The sequence below is a fragment of the Montipora foliosa genome, chromosome 10 (assembly GCF_036669935.1).
Source record: "Montipora foliosa isolate CH-2021 chromosome 10, ASM3666993v2, whole genome shotgun sequence".
In the NCBI taxonomy this organism is placed as follows: domain Eukaryota; kingdom Metazoa; phylum Cnidaria; class Anthozoa; order Scleractinia; family Acroporidae; genus Montipora; species Montipora foliosa.
The window spans coordinates 17,076,186-17,097,388 of record NC_090878.1 but is presented as its reverse complement, the minus strand read 5'-3'; the positions used below and the strand labels follow the sequence as shown (position 1 = coordinate 17,097,388).

General features: G+C 41.4%; 1 protein-coding gene across 2 annotated transcripts; it reads right to left on the bottom strand.

Annotated features, from left to right (window-relative positions):
• Positions 1 to 712: 712 nt before the first annotated feature.
• LOC137973598 (tetratricopeptide repeat protein 28-like) lies at positions 713 to 20,551 on the bottom strand. Of its 2 annotated transcripts, XM_068820439.1 has the most exons (7): positions 20,410 to 20,551; positions 19,511 to 19,585; positions 19,313 to 19,360; positions 18,301 to 18,396; positions 17,171 to 17,247; positions 4,055 to 8,420; positions 713 to 3,197 (listed from the first exon to the last, which is right to left on the bottom strand). In XM_068820439.1, the coding sequence occupies exons 6-7, from the start codon at positions 8,370 to 8,372 to the stop codon at positions 3,178 to 3,180; spliced, it is 4,338 nt and encodes a 1,445-aa protein (XP_068676540.1). In that variant the 5' UTR covers positions 8,373 to 8,420; positions 17,171 to 17,247; positions 18,301 to 18,396; positions 19,313 to 19,360; positions 19,511 to 19,585; positions 20,410 to 20,551; the 3' UTR covers positions 713 to 3,177. The 2 variants fall into 2 exon arrangements, with proteins under 2 accessions (XP_068676540.1, XP_068676542.1); XM_068820441.1 differs by lacking the exon at positions 19,511 to 19,585.
• Positions 20,552 to 21,203: the final 652 nt, after the last annotated feature.

The following is a 21,203-nucleotide window of genomic DNA, read 5'->3' as shown; positions in this document are numbered from 1 at the left end:
GGCACACTATAACTGAGAGATATGATAAGACTTTGAATATGACGTACTGCTTCGAGTGCTAGTAAAACATGATCGTTTTTTTGTTGTTGTGGATGAGGGGCTATTAAATTAGACAGTCCTCGGGAATTCCAATTGCATCTTTGGACGTGAAGAAAAGAAAATGTGATCACATCAGAGATTTATACCTGTTGAATTCCCGTTTTTGGAGACCGATCGTTTAGCTAGGACCATCTGCTTCACAACAGAAATCAAAATTTTCAACTTTCTTTTGTTTAGAGCTGAAACTACTTTTTAACTGACAAGAAGACGTGTACATGTTCAGAAACAAACTCGAACAAGCCCATGAAGACAGAGACTGGCAAGTGCATTTTTTTGTGGACATAAACTGGTTTCGACCAATAAAACTGTCAAAAAAACAAAATGCGCACTTGCGACAGTACATGCGTTCGATTGATGACTAATGAATTCATAGAGGATTGTAAGCAATCTTGATTATTTGTGCAAAAAAGGAAATAAGACTCAATAAAGCACGTTTTGCTGTAGTTATGGTAACCAATGTGCGCTCATGTTTATATAAGCGACTTTCAGATTGCACTACGAGGACAACTAGGAGTACAAGTTCTCAGTTCTGAGCATGCGCATTTCGAACATTTTCGCTCTTTAAACCTAATGCGCGTGCGCGCTCAGTATAGAAAACCTGTACTCGGCGTCGTTCTCGTACTGCAATCTGAAGGTCAGTATTGACGGACAATAAAATAGAATGAACAACGCAATTACTTCTTCTTCTCATTGTTCTCTATAAGTAAATCCTTGGCCAGTCAGGAGCCTAGACGACATTATGAGTTTCATACTTTTATTTACACGGTAACTACGCTATGGTTATCGTCTTGTATTTGCCTGTGATAGTTTATTAGACCCCACTTTTGAATTAGGACGTTCCTCCCAGAATGAGGGGAAAACACATCCCCATGCCCCATAATAGTTTTAATATTATTTTGCTCGTGGGGGGGGGGGGGGGGGACACATGGGTTTAACACCTGGGCAAAGTATTGTGGAACCTCCCTCCAAAGTGGATCTGGGGGCATGCTCTCCCAGAAAATGTTGAAATTCTGCATCCTGCCTTCTGAAGCCAAAGCAATGGCCTTCAACCACAGAAAAAAAGCACACCATTTTTAGACAATTTAGTGATTTGATACCAACATCCAAAAGAAAATTAATTCATTAACGTGACATAAAAGTGCACTCACATCCTGGCCTTTTCTCATCTGGAGGAAATTAGGCTGGCAAAGAAAAATAATCGGCGATCGAGTGTGATCTTTTCTGGGCCGCCACGGCAAAAGACGCAACATTGGGACATTTCAGGGGCTCTTTTATGGAGAGCAATTCTTTTCACAATGCGTTATGGGGCCATTCCTTCTGAGTTGAATGTGACTTCTGATGTTAACCTCAGCGCATGAAATTGTGACATTTTGACAACAGAAGACAGATCAAGAAAATGACAAAACTTGAAAGCAGCCGGGCAAAGTCCTGTCCACAGCCAGTCAGTTTGCCCGGTGCTCGGCCCTTAATGAAACCCCTGCATGCTGTGAAAGTTATTTTGGTCTCGTTCCCATGATTGCTAAATAACCAATCAGGCCTCAGTTGTTCAAACGATGGATAGCGCTATCCGCTAAATAAATCACTGCCCAGTGGATAAGTCATAATGAAACCCATTGCGCTATCCAATGGATAGTGATTTATCCGGTGGATAGTGTTATCCATCTTTTGAACAACTGGGGCCAAGTGTCTTCCCTAAATTAGCCGCATCATGACCACGAGCTCAATTAAACTTGTAAAAAAATTCCAATAGAGCGTTTTCACATGACGTCACGGCGGCCATGTTGGTGTTCCAAAACAAAGGCATGGCGGCCATGATGGTGTACCAAACTAATCCTCCGGGAATTGATCTCTATTTTTATGCAAATACTTTTCTTTGTTTCAGTAATCCAATATGGCTGCTGGTCCCCTGTGTGAAAACGCTCTATAGGAAGAGGACGATGAGTGAGATGAGTTCCCTCTCCTCATCCTCTCTTGGTTCCTACATAGTGTTCATTCGTCAATATAGGCATTGATTGTCCTCTTCTAAATAGTGTGTACTGAAAGTTTAAAGACTGTAGAAAGGAAAACTTAAAAAGCAACACTTTCATTTCCTAGTTTTCAACTTTCTGGAAGTTTCCCCAAGAAATCGCGCAAAGAAATGTAAACATTTTTTTACGTTGTAAAACACTTATGAAAAATTTTCCATTCGTTTGATTCTAGTCCCAAGAAATTTTTGCATACCTCTACGTATATTAATCAAGTGAAGCTATGATCCTTGCCGTTCGGTTATGAACGCAACTTTAGCAATTGCGTAGAGAAGCCTGAAATTTTCAGGATTCCAACGGGGTTTGAACGCGTGACCTCGCGATGCTGGTGCGACGCTCTAACCAACTGGCCCCAGTAATTCAAACGATGGATAGAGCTAAATAAATGCCGGAGAAATCACCATCCAGTGGATAAGTCGTAGCGAAACCAATTGCGCTATGCAATGGATAGTGATTCATCCGGTGGATAGCGTTATCCACCTTTTGAACAACTGGGGTTTGATTAATAAGAAGATTTGGTAATTCTAGTTATTTCTACTCTACTATTTTTTTTTTTACGTTCTAGACCTTTGCCCCCAAGACTGCTTTGACCAGCCTTACAGAATCTCAGAAAATATACGTTCCTTGAGACCGCGACTTGAACTCAAATGTAAAAAAAAGTTGGCACACCAAATTAAAGACGTATACTTCTCAACATCTTCATGAAAAAGAATACCCGACAAACATACCTCAAAGGTTTGGGGTTATTTTGAAGGATTTGGGGGCTAAAATAACACGACCGCTAGATCCTTAGTTATGGAAGGAAACTGATGCTAGCACAACAAGGAAGAAATGTAAGGACTTTGATAGTATCTTAATACCACACAAGTCGCATGGTACATGTAAACTAAAATAAGTTTTCAAACATACTTTAACAAAAAATTACATATCTTTTATCTACCTTGACCGATACTGAGGTATGAAAGCTATTGTGATTTTGTTTTTCAACAACTGATCTCATATAATCGAAGAAAGGAAAATGACACATCGACGTATCAGGAGCCAAGTACTTTTCTCACGTTTTGTCCGTCGTTTCTGAAAAGAAGAAAACAATAAAGTACAACAAATAGTGGGTTAAATGGTAGTGTGGACTTTCGTTTTAATTGGTAAGTAAATAAAATAATTATCTTAATTCCTGAAACCGTTTGTGCTTAGTTAATAGCAACAATTCCTATTGAACTAAGTGAAAACGTAACATGTAGATTGTAAACGCTAAGAGCCTACCTTCACTTTACATACGTAACTGGCAATCAGGGATTTCATGTCAGTCTCATAACACGGTTCAAGCCGCTACCTATCTGCACAAAGGCCGAATTTAAGTACCCGACCTCGTAAATGCAGACAATATACCAAGCTTTAGTCCTTAACAAAAGGCATCATTTCCTTGCTCTGGGGAAGAAATAAAAGGATTTGCATGAGTTTATTCCCTAGATCCTCGAGATGATGCCTTTTGTTTAGGACTGATTTTTAATATATCGAAAGTGGACTATATTTATTTCAGGTGCTAGCCAATGGAGTTCGTAAAACAACTACGTTGGCGACAGATTCAGTTGAAACCATTTTACTGTGAAGAACGTACCTACTCCTTTCGAAAACTTGCTGATTTAAAACATGTACAATGATGTACAGCGTGTTCGTGTCGCAAAAAAGAGATCGTGCAACCTATACCCATTACCTTTTAGCTAATAGAAGTTCTACCTCTAGGAAATCGCCCATTTTTTTAAAGGCATTTTGCCTCGATCCGGCCCCTCCGTGGTAAATTCTTAGAAACACTTTTGAAAAACTTTCCACTTGTTCGATCTTAGTCCCTCGAAATTGTTTGCACGCTTTCTATATGCAGTAATAAAAAGATTAGGTAATTTCTAGATATTTCTACTTTCCTAGGTTTTTACCTTCTACGTGTTCGTGTTGCCCAAATTCAAAGGTGACGTCATCACCAATTAGCACAAATGGCGCCCAGTATTTTACGGCGGAGTACTTTTTCCAACAGCAGAGTACTTTCTTCTCCCGTAGAGATTTCATAGCAAGGTGAAGGGCTAAACTTGCACTTTTTTTATCTGCCAAGTGTTGATAGAAACTTTCCATGAACAGTAAGGTCGCCTCATCATCAATTGCCCAGAGTGACACCAGAACAGACCGGGCACCAGCACACAGGAAAGCCCTTGCTATTCCCACCAAACCCTCAGATTTCACCTTTCCTTGGCCACTGTGACAGCAACTCAGCACAACCAGTCTTGCCTGAAGGCGAACTGCGTAAACGTCGCTCATTGTTAACATGTAATCTTCCTTTTCGGGCTTCTGGGATGTGCGCTCGGGATTTGGGGCCAAAGCAATTTCTCCAAATTCGCTATCTCCATGTGCAGCAATGTGGATTAAGGCAACTGACTTCATTCTTTTCAGCACCTCAGCTTTCGTTGCATTTCTTCCAGTAAGAGGCGAGGTCTGCAGAAGGTCTCCAATCATCTCTACCTCTTTTTTCGAGCATGGCAACTGTTCAAACATGGGTTCACCGGTGCCATAAGTGACTTCCTCCAAGTAAGGATCGCCCACAAGCAGCGCTTCACTTTTACTGTAAAAGTCGTCAGGTGCACTAGAGATCACTTTTAAAGCGGTCAGTGAGGGAATAGTACGGATCCTGACGGAGTCACTCAATGCAGGATAAGGAGCCAAGCAAAATGGTCCATCAGGAACAAAGACTAAGTCATCACTTTGGAGCCAGTCTACGATAGGACTGATTAAGACATCATACAAGGGCTGCAAAGAGTTCAAAGAGAAGCTAACGGACTGAAAGGTTTTCTCAACAGTTTCTCCACCGCGTGCGAAGTCGCCCCATTGTCCGTCAAGCGAGCGATTCTCGCATCTTACGGTCCCAGCACTGATCCGTTTCAAAGTACTTTCCATCAGTGATTCGGCACTTCCAGTTTCAATTTCCTTTTGTCTAAAGGTTATCTCGCTACCCTCTCTTAGCAGCCAGAAACTAATTGTGTTCCCGTCAACTGCTGTAAAAACAGTTTGTGAGGGTAAATCTTTTATTACCGCGGCGAAAGCTTCCTTCATCGTAACCGCCGAGGAAGGCTTTTCATCAACGCCGTATTGCATCTTCAAAATGTCTGCCAAAGCCTGCGCTCGTCCTTGCTCAGCAGCATACAATGCCTCATCAACCTCTCCATTCTTCAAGAGTACTGTCCACAGAGCGGTGTACGCAGACCGACATGTGTGACGAAAGCTTATCTTCCATACATCTTCTGACTGAAGGCGACGCCTTGTCTCATCATAATGTTTTACACTTAATCGGTAGTAATTAACAGCTTTCCACCAGGAGCCTGAAAATTCATGAACACGACCTAGCCTATAACATGCGCCTCCCTGCCCTATTGGATCCTCCGTTTTCTTGGAAATGCTTAGATGTTTTTCATAAAGGTAAAGCGAACTTTCAAGGTCACCTGTGAGGTAATAATCATTCCCGAGATTGCCATAAGCTTTTCCCTCCCCGGTCCTATCCCCTACTTCTTTCACAATACTAAGACCTTGTTTGTGGTACTCTATGGCTTGCTTAACATCTCCCAGCATTTGATAAGCGTTGCCGAGATTGCAATGGACTCTTCCTTCCCCGGCCCTATCACCTACTTCTTTCATAGCACTGAGACATTTTTCGTAATACTCTGTAGCTTGCTTAAAATTTCCCAGATTTTCATAAGCGTAGCCGAGATTGCAGTAGGCTTTTCCTTCCCCGGCCCTATCCCCTACTTTTTCCTTAATACTAAGATGTTTTGTGTAGTACTTTATGGCTTGTGCAAGATCTCCTAGACTTTGATGAGCGATGCCGAGATTGCAATAAGCATTTCCTTCCCCAGCCTTATCCCCTACTTCTTTCGCAATACTGAGACCTGCTTTGTGGTACTCAATGGCTTGCTTAAAATCTCCCAGACTTTGAAAAGCGTTGCCGAGATTGCAATAGGCTTTTCCCTCCCCGACACTATCCCCTACTTCTTTTGCAATATTGAGACCTTGTTTGCTGTACTCTATGGCTAGCCTAAAATCTCCAAGACTGTGATGAGCATTGCCGAGATTGCAATAGGCTTTTCCTTCCCTGGCCCAATTCCCTACTTCTTTTGCAATGCTAAGACCTTTTTTGTGGTACTCTATGGCTTGCTTAAAATCTCCCAGACTTTGATAAGCGTTGCCGAGATTGCAAAAGGCTCTTCCTTCCCCGTCCCTATCCCCTACTTCTTTCGCAATACTGAGATCTTGTTTGTGGTAGTCAATAGCTTGCGTAAAATCTCCCTGACTTTGATAAGCGTTGCCGAGATTGCAATAGACTTTTCCTTCCCCGGCCCTATCACCTACTTCTTTCACAATACTGAGACCTTGTTTGTGGTGCTCTATGGCTTGCTTAAAATCTCCCAGACTTTGATAAGCGTTGCCTAGATTGCAGTAGGCCGTTCCTTCCCCGGCCCAATCCCCTATTTCTTTCGCAATACTGAGACCTTGTTTGTGGTAGTCAATAGCTTGCTTAAAATCTCCCAGATCTTCATGAGCGTTGCCGAGATTGCAATAGACTTTTCCTTCCCCGGCCCTATCACCTACTTCTTTCACAATACTGAGACCTTGTTTGTGGTACTCTATGGCTTGCTTAAAATCTCCCAGACTTTGGTAAGCATTGCCGAGATTGCAATAGGCTCTTCCTTCCCCGGCCCTATCCCCTACTTCTCTCGCAATACTGAGATCTTGTTTGTGGTACTCTATGGCTTGCTTAAAATCTCCCAGACTTCTAAAAGCGTTGCCGATATTGCAAAAGGCTCTTCCTTCCCCGGTCCTATCCCCTACTTCTTTTGCAATACTAAGACCTTGTTTGTGGTACTTTATGGCTTGCTTAAAATCTCCCAGACTTTTAAAAGCGAGGCCGAGATTGCAATAGGCTATTCCTTCCCCGGCCCTATCACCTACTTCTTTCACAATACTGAGACCTTGTTTGTTGTACTCTTTGGCTTTCTTAAAGTCTCCCAGGCTGTGATAAGCGTTGCCGAGATAGCAAAAGGCTCTTCCTTCCTCGGTCCTATCACTTACTTCTTTTGCAATACTGAGATCCTTTTTGTGGTACTCTATGGCTTGCTTAAAATCTCCCAGACTTTGATAAGCATTGCCGAGATTGCAGTAGACCCTTCCTTCCCTGGCCCTATCCCCTACTTTTTCCTTAATACTAAGATATTTTGTGTAGTACTCTATGGCTTGCACAAGATCTCCCAAACTTTGATAAGCGTTGCCGAGATCGCAATAGGCTATTCCTTCCTCGGCGCTATCCCCTACTTCTTTTGCAATACTGAGATCTTGTTTGTGGTACTCTATGGCTTGCTCAAATTCTCCCAGACTTTGATAAGCGTTGCCGAGATTGCAATAGGCTTTTCCTTCCCTGTCCCTATCCCCTAGTTCTTTTGCAATATTGAGATCTTTTTTGTGGTACTCTATGGCTTGCTTAAAATCTCCCAGTCCTTCATGAGCGTTGCTGAGATTGCAATAGGCTATTCCTTGCCTGGCCCTATCCCTTACTTCTTTCGCAATACTGAGATCTTTTTTGTGATAATCTATGGCTTGCTTAAAATCTCCCAGACCTTCACAAGCGTTGCCGAGATTGCAATAGGCTTTTCCTTCCCCGGCCCTATCCCCTAGTTCTTTTGCAATATTGAGATCTTTTTTGTGGTACTCTATGGCTTGCTTAAAATCTCCCAGTCCTTCATGAGCGTTGCCAAGATTGCAGTAGGCTTTCCCTTCCCCGACCCTATCCCCTAGTTCTTTCGTAATACTAAGATCTTTTTTGTGGTACTCTATGGCTTGCTTAAAATCTCCCAGACTTTGATAAGCGCTGCCGAGATTGCAGTAGGCTCGTCCTTCCTCGGCTCGATCCTCTACTTCTTTTGCAATATTGAGATATTGTTTGTGGTACTCTATGGCTTGCTTAAAGTTTCCCAGACCTTCATAAGCGTTGCCGAGATTGCAATAGGTGCTTCCTTCCCCAGCTTTGAAAGCTATTTCCTTAAAAATGGTTAATGCTTCGGTGTAATTTCGTATGGCCTGTTTAGAATCAGCTACCCCTTGATAGTAGTTTCCTAGATTGTAATAAGCCAAACCCTCTTCTCGTCTGTTTCCCTCCTTTCTGGCAGTGCTAGGCTTATGCATATGCTGCTCCAAAATGTTGCACTTCCTATCCACCATTTTTGAAAATTAGAAGGAGGAAGGTGTTCTCTGAGAGTAGGGGTGAACCTAAAAGAGAAATGAAATAAAGCTTTAGAATTTCAAAACCCTGACGACAAATGCTAAAACCACATTTATTTAATAGTGAAGGAATAACTGCCTTTCTTTATCAAGGTTTTTGAAGGAATGATTTCGGTTTACGGAGATTTACAGAATGAATAGGAATGAATCTTGTAATATGACAAAATAATTGCGTATTTAAAGGACAAGGCGAAAATGTGATATAACAATAATTGAAACAGTACAAATAGAAATTACATTATGTAATAAGGAAACATCTGCGCACCGGTGGCTCAGTTGGTTGAGCTCCGGGCTGCTACGCAGGAGGTCGTGAGTTTAACTCCGGCCAGACCAACACTCAGGGTCTTTAAATAACTGACGAGAAAGTTCTGCCTTTGTAATGACATCTGCAAATGGATAGACTCTCTAGTCGTATCGGATAAGGATGATAAACCGTAGGCCCGCTCTCAGGACCCTTCAATGTTCATAATCCTGTGGGACGTAAAAGAACCCACACACTTGTCGCAAAGAGTAAGGCGTGTAGTTCCCGGGGTTGTGGTCTGTCTTTTGCGGTGTATCATGGTTGGGAGGGTAAATGCTCGGAGATACTAGCTACACCAACAATCGGCGTCAAAATTGTTGAGACACTCTTATCCTTTAGAGTCGATTTCAGTCTTTCTACTAGAGCTAACCGGTAAGGGTATAGTCAACTTACGCGAGGAGGAGGAGGACCACCAGTAGGGTCCAGCTTAGCAGGCTTACAGTAGGATGCCACACGTGAAACAAAAGCACGAACAGAAGACTGAGGCGGAGGAGGCGAAACAACAGGACTGACTTCAGGAATTTCCATAGCAGCGAAGGTATCATCAGAAAGTGTAGGAAGAGATTGTGAAAGAACTTTAGCGGCAAGTTGCAAATCCGATACAGTAGGCGTGCTAGTAATAACACTTGATGGAGGGGATGGAACCGGAGGGGGCGTGGGGGGAGGCTCGAGAGATTCAAAGAGAGCTTGGGACTGTGAAAGGTGCAGAGGGTCTCTAGACTGCTGAGAGGAATCTTTAGTAGACTTCGTAGACTGCCAAGAAGACTGCAACGGAGAATCCTGAGGGGCAGACACACCAGAAGAGGACGTGACGACGAATAACGATGACTGCAAAGGATGCACAGAAGGTGGACATGAGGGCGGAAAACCAGAAGGCTGGTGCGAACAAAAATCATCAGACACAGGCTGAGACAATGGAACACATTAGAAGCAGGTGGAGAACCGGCAGGAGGCACATCAGTAGAAGGGTACGAAGGAGGAGACGCAGGAGCTGAATCGGGAGCAGGAGCGTCAATGTCAGCCAAGGCAGGGCGACGCCACCAGGACATGCGACAATCAAGGGCATAATGACCATCCTTCTTACAGATACTGCATTTAGTACTTTCGGTACAGTCACTGAGGGTATGACAAAGCTGATCACAGCTGAAACAAACATCATCAGGACACGCTCTGGCAACATGGTCTGGCAAATGACACTTACGGCAGGTGGGGACCTGACCTTCGAGCTTAATCCTAAGGAGCCTCGTGCCAAAAATCATAAACGAAGGAATTGACTCGGACAACTCCATTCTAGCCACACGTGTACCACTTTGGATGCCATCGTAACCCTGGAGGCCACACCGACGAATTCCATGAACAGAGCTATGGCTAAGACGATGAGAAAGGGCTTCATCCAGGAACTCATAAGGGGCGTCACGAAAGTGAACGACCAAGAATTACGACGAGCACGACGAGAGATGAACGAGGACTTACGAAGAAACAATCACGATACTCAGACGTAGAAAACGTTACGGATACTAAACCAGTGGGACTACACCGCAAACACCTAACATCAGCTACACGAATACCGCAATTCTTAAAATCATTGAAAACTTGAGACAGAGGCGTATCCTGGGTAGGAAGCTCAAAGTGCGCCGTGCAAGGGCGCTCAGGAAGAATGTTCAGCTGATGGATCCGATCCTTTTCAGCACCAGAGAGACCAACTTCATTTTTCATATTGTAATCATTCTCCATAGACTGACTAGACACTCTAGGGCGGCGGCCAGGCCGGACCATCTGGGCATAAGACGGAGGAGGAGAATCATCCAAAGACACTACAGACATCATTAGGAACGTCTTCAGCCCAGCTACGCTGGGGATCAACATCAGCACTTGACATAACACTGCGAGGCCAAAGGCCAACGCAGCGATATCACAAGCGGAAGCTAGACGAGAAATCAGACTGACAAGGCTTCACCCTGGGTTAACCCTTTCTTGGCTACGTCAGCATGGCGTAGCTAACATACCAAGACGGGTGTGCTCCAGATACAAGAAATGTGGTAAGGTGGGTTGGGAACAGCAAAACTGCATGTTCTCCCACGGCATGCCTGTGGCAAGAACAGGCAAGCGTGTGAAATAGACTTATCCAAGAGGTGGAAATTTATCCAATATCAAACATGGCATAGCCAAAGAAATTTAATAGCCTGTTTTTCGTCATAGTCCTTTGTCTGGGCACTTGTTTATTCAGTGTTTTTTTGTTCCAGAAACTTCAACTCAGCCAATCGTTTCCATTGGAAGAGGCTGCTGGTCGCGAGAAAATTGTCCTTGTTTATACTAGAGACGCATAATCTGTCCAGACGAATTATACGTCTATCATGTTATCTGTCTAGTTTACAGTGTACCGGTGTCTGGGGCAGACTTGGAAAACCATTTTTTTCAGTCTGTGTAGGTTAAGTTGGTCTAGTATAAAGATGGCGTAAAACCCATAATGCGTCTGGAGAACTATCTGATTTATTGCGTCTTTAAAGAGGTAGTAAAGAAAACAAAAACAACAAAACTTTTAAAATACTTTTGCTTAAGGTACTAGTTAAACTTTTTTTCAATGAGTTACTAGTCTGTTTTGTTTTGCTCATAACATATCAAGTTCTGTTTGCAATACTTGCAGTATTGGTTGGTTACATTCTTTGGTTTAATTTATCTGTATTGGTTTTAATTTTGTATAACTTTTTGTTTTTTTTTTCGTCCGACCCGAAAACAGTTGTAGGTTTGTTGTGTTCGTTTCTGAGAGAGCCTTGAGTAATAAGCCTTATCGTTTGTTTTCTTTTCCTTTTTACGTCATTGATGACGAAGTCTCAGTGGAGGTATAGTGAGGGGGCTCCATGTCCTCACTAGATCATCACTCGATCGATGGGCTGTTAAATTTCGGGTTTCGTTCGGGCGGCCGAATTGGTGTACGAATGTGCGAGAAACCAGTTTTATCGAAATAGGTTGAAATGAGGTCATTCTGTGATATTCCAAAGATTGCCTTTGAGCAAAGACAGTCATGTCGAACAGTCTAGAGGGGAAAAATATGGGAATTTTAGTCGAAATCAAGGAACAAATTACATAGAGCGCTTCTTTAAAGCCTAGCGAAGACATCCGGATAGTTTTTATGGGAATTGTAGAGCATTTTCAAGTCAATTTAATAAAGGTTAGCATCCTTTTGTTGCAACATAAGCATCATTAGTTATTCTACCTTCCTCCGGGAACCTGTTTTCCACTCCCAAAATTATCTCCAGAACCTACTTTTTGCGTAGAATAAGCTTTCAGAATGATGTTCGTGTCCTCTGAGAGGATGATTTTCAATTCTGAGGAAGTTTGTGAAAAAACAATTATCACACGTCGCGCAGCATCGCGCATATACTCAAGGTAGCATCGAAAACGAAGCACTTGAAAACGAAAAACGAAGCACCTAAGTCGAAAACGAACCGCACAAAACTCGAAAACGAAGCACCCTAAGTCGAAACCGAAGCACCCACAACTCGAAAACGAAGCACCCTATTTTCTCTTGGAAGATCGCTTTGACCAGAGCAATAAGAAGTTTTGGGTTTCACGAAATGCACCTTAGAAGCCATATTTAACACCCACAGAACAAAGCCGGCTTAGCACATCTTGCCAGTACAACTCTGCTTTCAGCGCATGAATGCACGGTAATTTTTTTCGTGCTTTCCAACCGCAAATTATTCTTTTTTTTCCGTGGGAAAAATTCATCAGCAAATTAAAAAAAGAAAAAACAACAACAACAACAACGCGGGGCCAAACTCCAATTTCGCAAAAATTAACTTCGATTTTAAAAACACAAAGACAAGGTCAGATTTAGAAAAAAAAGGTAAAATGTCCTTTAAGAGCTTTCGTAGCTTCCATAGGTTCGTTAATTTTTTTGGACTAATTTCCACCATAAATGAAGGACAGATCCCGATCACTCGAAAATAACAGTCTAGGACTGATGATAACGACCAAAATTGACAAAAGAAAAGAAAAAAAAAAAAAAAAAAAAAAAGGAAAGACACCCCGACCGCAGCCCCGCATTTTGGCTACTACCATAATAAGAAAGTGTTACGTTATCGAAATCACGTGCAAGAACTGTAAAAGAATCTGCAATTTTAGGCTCTCTTTACAAGTAGAGGGTTTTACCACCTTATCGGAGTCAACTCCACATGATGGCTGAGTTGCTGCGCCATTCGTGGTGACCACGCAAGTGTTCCATGAAAGGGGGGAGGGGAAGGGGGTCATCACTGCACGTGTGCAAGTTAAACAAATGTATATATTGCAGTGACTGAACACCCCCTGGGGAACGTTGTGTACCAGTCCCGCGCAAAGTTGTAGTGTTGATGTTAAATAAAAAACAGAAAAATTACTACTCGTCACTGTGTTGAATTAAATGAGGGCCATGAAGGGTAAATGGGGACTGGGATTGACCTGATTTTTCGGTGGAAAAATGAGATTTCATCACTGGAAACTGGGATTTTTCTACTGGAAATGGGAGATAAAGAGTCCTTGGTGCGAATGGGATTTGCATTATCAGAGGTTATCAGGCATTAGCTCTGTTCAAAATTCCTGATTACTGGGTTGCCTGCTAAGTGGTGGCTTTGTGCATAGAGCCTTCTGCGCGCATTTTCTTACGATCGAGAGGGTAGTGGGAAATGCGTAGATTTCTCTGGTGGACACAGTAGAACGATTAACTTAACCGGCAATGGCGTCGAAAGTCATGTAACGCGAATGGCGTTTTAGTGGATCTTTGAACAAAATATACCCTTATGAAGCTCAATAATGGCAAGTCAATTGGATATACAGGCGGTGGAATCTTAAAAGCGACGAGTAATGGACTTCGACAACAATCTATCGCCCGTCGAGCCGAAATCAAAGTGAGCTGTATTTACCTGAAGTACATGGTAATTTGACACGATTGAGTTTCTTGCCTTCACGCACGCAATGAAATAGGAAGAGATTTTCGCCTCTGAGAGCAAATATGTTGTTTGTTTCAATAAATTTTTCGCTGGAAAAGGATTCTGGGGTATTTTCTGCCTTTGTGAATTATAATATCATGTTGTGTATTGAATTTCCGAGCTTAAGGTTGAAATGTGATGTGGGAGAAGTTTTTTAGTAGTGCTCTGTAAGCAGGAAGGGTTCACGGGCCTGTTGGAAGCGTGCTTGAGTTTCAACAAAATGAGCCCCAAAATCTCGGAAAAATTGTGACGCAGATGAATAATAAAGTAGCTGCCATTTCCAAAATGATGAAATTACCTGGTGATAAAGAACGTCGAACGCGTCTTGGAGAGTAAATTTTGACTTTGCATAAACAAGAGTTGGGTGATTGTGATCTTTGTTTTGACTTCCCTCATTTCATTGTCAAACTTTATAACACTTGACAGAAAAAGAAACTTACAAAAACCCGGTATCTTGCCATCATTTGACACAGATGCTTCACTGTTTGGCGAGTAAACATGCCGCGGTAACTTAATCACGGCGCCCGCTGAATTCTGGCCATGTCACTTTCGATTTTGCGATTTATTTGAACGTAGTAAAAATCTCCCAAAATGTTTGTCGCTGATCGTAACTTTTTATATTCTATATTCACGGTTCAAAATTAATGTTGGTTTCATGTCGAAAATATTTTATTCTCGATCGACCGTCCCGGAAACTTCCTTCTGCTCTTTCTAAAAACTGTGTATCAATAGTTATTTGCTTTTGCATCAATATTTGTTTTGCATAAAGCAAGCTAACAAAATCGGTACCTTGCTGAGTTCGCATTTGTTAGCGTTAATAGTATTTTCGGTCAGATGCTTCTCTTTAATGAGGGGTTTATTGTTTTGGTCTCCCATCGTGACACTAACCCCGCTGAACAGGCATTAACTTCAGTGAACTTTAGTATTACAAAGCTGTCAGATGCTCAGAGGGCACACTTGTGGTGAAAAGAAGTTGTGAGGGAACTTGAAAATTATCAACATGTCAGCCCAGAAGACAAAGTTTCTCGCTTCTCTTTTATTTGTCATTCTTCAGAGACTGGAATGCTGTATTTCAATACCACACAATTCAGTGCCTTCTGATTTTCTGTAACACGTACCACAGGCAACCCAGTGTATGCTTCACGGAAGCATCTCGTTTCAAATATTTCATGCGCTCCTCTGGCATTCCTGGCCACTGCCTTGTGAGGGTGAGGACCTTCCTGATGCTAACAGAATTGTTTTTGAACCTCAAAGCTCCCCTACCTACTGACAACATGCCGACCTCAAATACGGCCTTAATAGCACGAGTTTACTCTCCTAAATCCACTGCAACCAATGCAATCACTCGAAAAGAAGAAGCTGAAATGAGGTATTGAGCAATGCGCCGTGGAGAATGTGTCGGGCACAGGAACTGAAAAGTCCTTAAAAGTACCCTACCGATTTGCAAGACGTTATGTTTATGAATTTGAAAATGATGATGATGGCAGGTGACGTAGAGAAACGGGAGACTGCACCATTCAGAGTGCCTTTTTCGGCAGACTCCTGGGTAAGCAATCCCATGCAGCTACAAATTATACTGCGCACCGTCTTATTGCCTGTAGTGTGTTCTCCAGTAATCTCATGTTTCGTTTTGAGATTGCTTCGTGCAAAATGACACTTTCCCTATCATAACTCCGATTAGGATTTGTTAGTAGCAGCGACTGGGATTTCTAAGGGCCGATTTACACGACACGATTTTGTCGCATGCGACAAGCTCACGACAGGCCTACGACATGACTTACGATTGTCGCAGCGTTTTAAAACGTGTTTTAAAATGCTACGACATTTTTTCTGACGTACACAACAATCGTAAATCATGTCGTGGGCCTGTCTTAAGCCGTTGTCGCATGCGACAAAATCGTACCGTGTAAATCGGCCCTAAGAAAACGTCCCACTGGGACTGGGATTGTGTTCAAATTTCGACTGGGAAACGGGATTGCTGCCCCCCCTCCCCCACTCTCTCTCTCTCCCTCTTAAATCTTATTATCGCCACAGATAGTCGAGATATGGAACCATCACAATATAAATGTAGCTCGGAAACATTACTAGTGTTGTAGAGAATTTGCAAAACTCACAAATCACAAATACCAGGACTCGAGTTCAAGACTGGAGATCAAAACGTCGCTCGCTAAAAAAAGACTTATTTACTATAGCCCGGAGCTGCCTCTGTCCAACCAACCATTTCGAATTTCTAGAAAAGCTATGTCGAATCGAACTGCACACTATATAGCGCTGTACTGAAAATAAGGATGCATAAGTAAATAATATACGGTATGCAAAGCAGACTTAGTGAGACACTGAAAAATTCTGATTTAGAAATGATACCAAGAGACCTGGAATACTAGTCCAAACAGCACGAAAAGCTATTAATACTAATTTCTCATCCAGGCGTATCATTTTATGTGTCCATCACTTAACTGGCTATTTAAAATCAGTTGAATTCTTTTCTGTTTGAAAATAAAATAATTTGACTTTCTAATATTCAAGGAAAACTTACTGCAAGAAGTCTTAGGTCCGACTTCTCCTGCCTCTTGAGGGCAATTCCTCTGAGTCGGATAATTTATTTCGAGTAACCCCAATTCACCACACTGATCGAAAAAATTCTCTTCATAGCGCAAGTTGTACGTAACTGGAAGTGGTTTGCATCTCGTAAGTCGTGCTGTGTCACGAAATTTAGCCAAATTCAGCCACTGGAAACTCAATGGCAACCAAATTAAGCGAAACGGAAGAATATTAACTACTTGAAACATTGAAAGATGGTTTGAATATAAAACAGCAAATACAAAAGGAGGCATAGATAAGCAAACATAAAACTGAAGAAGATTTAACTGGCTTAAAATTTGGGTTTTTGCAAACTGTTCTCCCAAACAGCTTTTTAAAAGTTTATCTTTGTCAGTGTTTGTAACTCAAATTATGTATGCTCGGCAGATATTTTTGGTCATGAAGCTTTCCATTGTGTTCTTTAAAAGTAATTCTGTCTGAGTTAACGAAGTTAAGTTCCATAGTGGCGCGTAGGGGCGACTAATTGGTAAAACTACACAAAATCAACTGCACTGCCGTATTGCAGCCCCTTTACGCGGGGCTTCAAATTAAAGCGAGGATACATTGCGGAATTCTTATGGCTCTGAGTGGAAAAAATAGAGGACAGTACAGTTCGTCTGATCACACAACAAACAAATGATTAACTTTACCGAGCTAGCTAATACGACTAATTGCCTTGCAATGTTCCTTGTCAACCTGTTGAGCTGGGATAAGGAATCTGCCGGGCTGCAAAATGATAAATTAAGGGATAAGCAATCTTGGTATATTGTTTAGGTTCGCGTCCGTATTTTGCTTCATGCCACACCCTCCATTTAAAATCCGATAAGGAAACTCACGGAAACTTACTAGACTCAGTGCTAAGACGAAGATATGAGAAACAATGAGCGACTTACCAGTGTTGGTCCAAACGGATGCTTTTTAAAAGGAAAAGTTTCGTGTGGGGTCAAGCAATTGCAATGGCTTCGTGACTCTGAAAATTTAATTTGATGAGGTTATCACATTATGAAGTCTCTCGGTAAAACATTTTCTCGTAGGAAAAGTCTTTTAACAAAAATCAAAGTAGAACTGGAGCTGCTAACTTAAAAGGTCTTAGAAGAGACAACAAATGAAAAAAGGAGGAACAAGAATCCATTTCATACTAGATAAAACTGTGCAAATTAAGGACACTGTAGATCGAGATCAAATGACTGTTATCCAAATAATTTAAAACTCAAGATACATCATTTACTTACTTTTTCGATATGCAATGAAAGAATAAAGGGCAGTATAGTTCGATCAAAGAACAAATAAATTAATTATTACACCCAGACAGCTAATATTTCTAATTACATTGCAATGTTCCTCTTCACAACCTTTTGAGCAGGAAAATGAATCCGGTTTCAAATAAATTAATGGATAAGCAATATTGGTAGATCATTTGCGTGCGTCATTGTCGTTCACGACGAAATGACCGTGATCACTTCAGAAAATTAACATAAAAGGAACTCTGAGATAGTCGCCAACTTTAATCCGAAGTGCAGAGAAAAGCAGCTTTACAGTCAAACCAAGTGAAGCGTACCCCTTAAGATTGCATTAATGAAGTGGTTATTTGAAACTTGAACCCGCTAGTCGTTTCAAGAATACAATAATGAATTGATTATTCGAATATTGAACTCGCTCGCTCGATCCAAGAATACGGCTAAATTCGCTAACGGCTTCCGTTTTCGAAAAATCAATTCACTGTTGCGACTAGTAGGTTTCAAACCTACTACTCTTTTCTAGAATGCAATACTGAATCGATTTTTCGGAAACGGAACCCGTTAGCCGTATTCTTGGATCGAACGAGCGAGTTCAGTATTCGAATAATCAATTCATTATTGCATTCTTGAAACGACTAGCGGGTTCAAGTTTCAAATAATCAGTTCATTAATGCAATCTTGAGGGGTACGCTTCACTTGGTTTGACTGTAAAGTAATCAGAACTGGTTTATCACATAAATTACTTGTTCTTATTATTAAGCAACGAGTAACAGCGAGGAACTTACCAAATGGATGCTGAACGATGTGACGTCCTCCACGACGAGACACCCTCCAAAACCTCCAATTATGATTTAATGTTATTCAGTTGTCCATTGTCGAAGCTGTCGGTATTAAAACACCTTGTACTAAAGCTTTTCAAACTTTCTTAACACAAATTATTTATGTCTAGTACGCAAAAAGAGTAAAACTAGAGTGGAAAACTAAAACTTTCTTAAGAGAAGTAACAGATGCAACAGGAACAACAAGAAGTCATTTCAGTCGAGCAAACTCTTCAAATCAAATGACTATTATCCAAATAGTTACTTGTTCCATTTCTTCGAATCACTCATGGCTTAATCCTATGAGGGTCAAGCTGTTATGGGAACGGAAATGTATGAGGCTCTTATCTTCCTTAGCTTTAAAGGTGATGTATCACGAGATTTAGTCAAATTCAGCCACCGGAAACTGGCAAACCAAATCAAGCGAGACGTACAAATAAATACTCGAAACATTAAAGAATGGTTTGGATAGAACAGCAAATGCAAAAACAGGCAGGGTGGGCAAAACTGAAGAGGAATAAAATGGATTGGAATTTGGGTTTGTGCAAAACTATTCTCCCTAACAGTGTTTTTTAAAGTTTATCTTTGTTGTTTGTAACTCGAATTATGCATGCTCGACAACATCTTTTGCGACGAAGCATTGCGTTGTGTTTAAAAGTAATTTCTGGGGTAACGTTATGTTGCATAGCGGGTAGGGGCGAGTAATTAATAAAACTACAGAAAATCAACTGCACTGCGAGGAGACATTAAAGGTGTCTTATGGCTAAAATCTTCAATGCATCCTTAATAGTCTTTTGCGCTGTACCTCCCTCCAGTTTGAATACTCTGAACCTCTCACTGTTCATGAAAAATTCAAAAATCTGTCGATTTACTTACTTTCTTGATGACAAGGAAAGAATAGTGGGTAGTATAGTTCGATCACACTACAACTGAACAAATTATTAACTTTATCCAGCAAGCAAATATGACGACTAATTACCTTGCAATTTTCCTCGTTAAACCTGTTGAACAGCAATAATAAATCTGGCTGCAAATAGATTGAGAGAACGGAAGCAATATTAGTAGATTGTTTGCATTCGTGTTAGTCTCATGCCACACCTTCAATCTGATACCCGATACGAAAACTCACAGAAACTTATTATACTTGAGAAAAACTAGGGATATGTAATTTACTTACATACTCTCTCGATGTACAATTCAGCTAGGAATCGGAAGGCAGCGTTGTTCCATCAAACAAGAAACAAACAATTACCTATATCCAAAAGGCGAAAAGGGTTAACTACTTTGCAATATCCTTGTTGGAACTCAGGGGTTCACTAGCAACAAGGAATCCGGCTACAAATAAATTACTTAATTAAGGGAGAGGCAATATCGGCAGATTGTTTGCGTGTGTGCAACAGTTAAAAGTGAATGACCGAGACCACTTAAATTTTTTTATTCAAATGTGCCAACCACAGGAACAAAAAACCCTTTGTTCTGATAGCCAATGAGGCTCTGGTTGGCACATTAATGACAATAGGTGACGTCAACGATATTTTCCCTATACCGACATACTTTCTTGCTTTACCTTAAAGTATAGAGAAAACAACAGAAAGCAAGTACACTGTAATCAATCTAAGTCAATAGCATTACTAATCAGAACTCGTTCGATACGTATACATTACTTCTTCACATTACTAAGTTTAACACTGAGTTTTGATAAGCAACCTACTGCTGTCGGTCCAAAGGGGTCACGTACTAATTGATGTGAGGTGAGCAATTGGCTTCCTCAACAAAGGCAAATGATTCATGATTTGATCTGTTCATTACACATGCATGATCAAGTCTCGCCGCCGATGAAATAATCACGTTATGCATAGGTTTATGCTTTTTATAATTACCGCGCATTTCAACTGGAAAGGCGAAGATTAAAATAAACGCCGAGAGGGTTGTTCAAAGTCGATCAAAGTCTGTATTAAACTTTGTGAGCGATTTGACACTAATCGATATAAAACGTAGTCGTTTCACCGAACCGCCGGTGTTACCGTCCTAAAAGAAGCAGACATTACCCTGCTTATTAGCACTTAAATTATTTACCTATCGATTCCCCCACAATTGAATTGTTACAGTGCGTGTTTTGCTGTCCTCTCACTTTCCAACCACAAACGTACCTATATATTTTAATGCAAATGGTCGACTAGATTGCTCGAAGTTCCTCCTGAGTGTAGTCGAACCACCACCTTAGGTCACGCAAGCCAGCCGAGGGGAGAATGGTGATAGAGAGAAAAAAAAGTCACCTTTTTTAAAAAAACAGATAACTTGATACTGCATATGAAATTACCTAAAATTAACTTCCTTTCTTTAACTGACTACTTAACCCAGAGTCCTGAGAGAGTGCTGGACAATCCTGGTGGGAACTTATTTGTAATCAGTTGATTAGGCCCGCTTTTTGTAGGATACCCAACTCGTAGAGCAGAGAGTTTTACCTCCTCGTCGTAGTCATTATCATTACAATGTAAGCAGCAGCCATAAGTTTAACACTTTTCGTCCCAAGTGCTTGCTATTTTTTTAGTACTTTTCTGGCTATAAACAGCGTACTGCAACTTGGCTTCACCGTATAAGAAGTACTCATTAAGACATCTGCGGTTTTGAGACATTGTGGGTGGGCTCAAGTTTGGGAATCACGTGACAAATCTCAACGATTCGGGTAGCAACAGTAACCGATTTGCAACAAATCTGGTAAGTTTATTATTTTATAAGTGATTTCTCGGGTCAGTTTCGTTTACAGAAGCCCACAGATTAGCATCATAAAGCTGGAATGTGGGTAAAGCCAAGCCTTTGAAACAAGGCATAGGTGAGAGATTGTTTCACGCAGAAATTAAGACGCTGGT

Bases quoted from the DNA above. Each gene is read 5' to 3' on its own strand.
- LOC137973598 (XM_068820439.1), bottom strand. From the start codon at position 8,372: ATGGTGGATAGGAAGTGCAACATTTTGGAGCAGCATATGCATAAGCCT. The intron at 3,198-4,054 runs GTAAAAACCTAG...TCTTCTTTTCAG, and splicing joins GCAACACGAACACGTAGAAG to AAACGACGGACAAAACGTGA.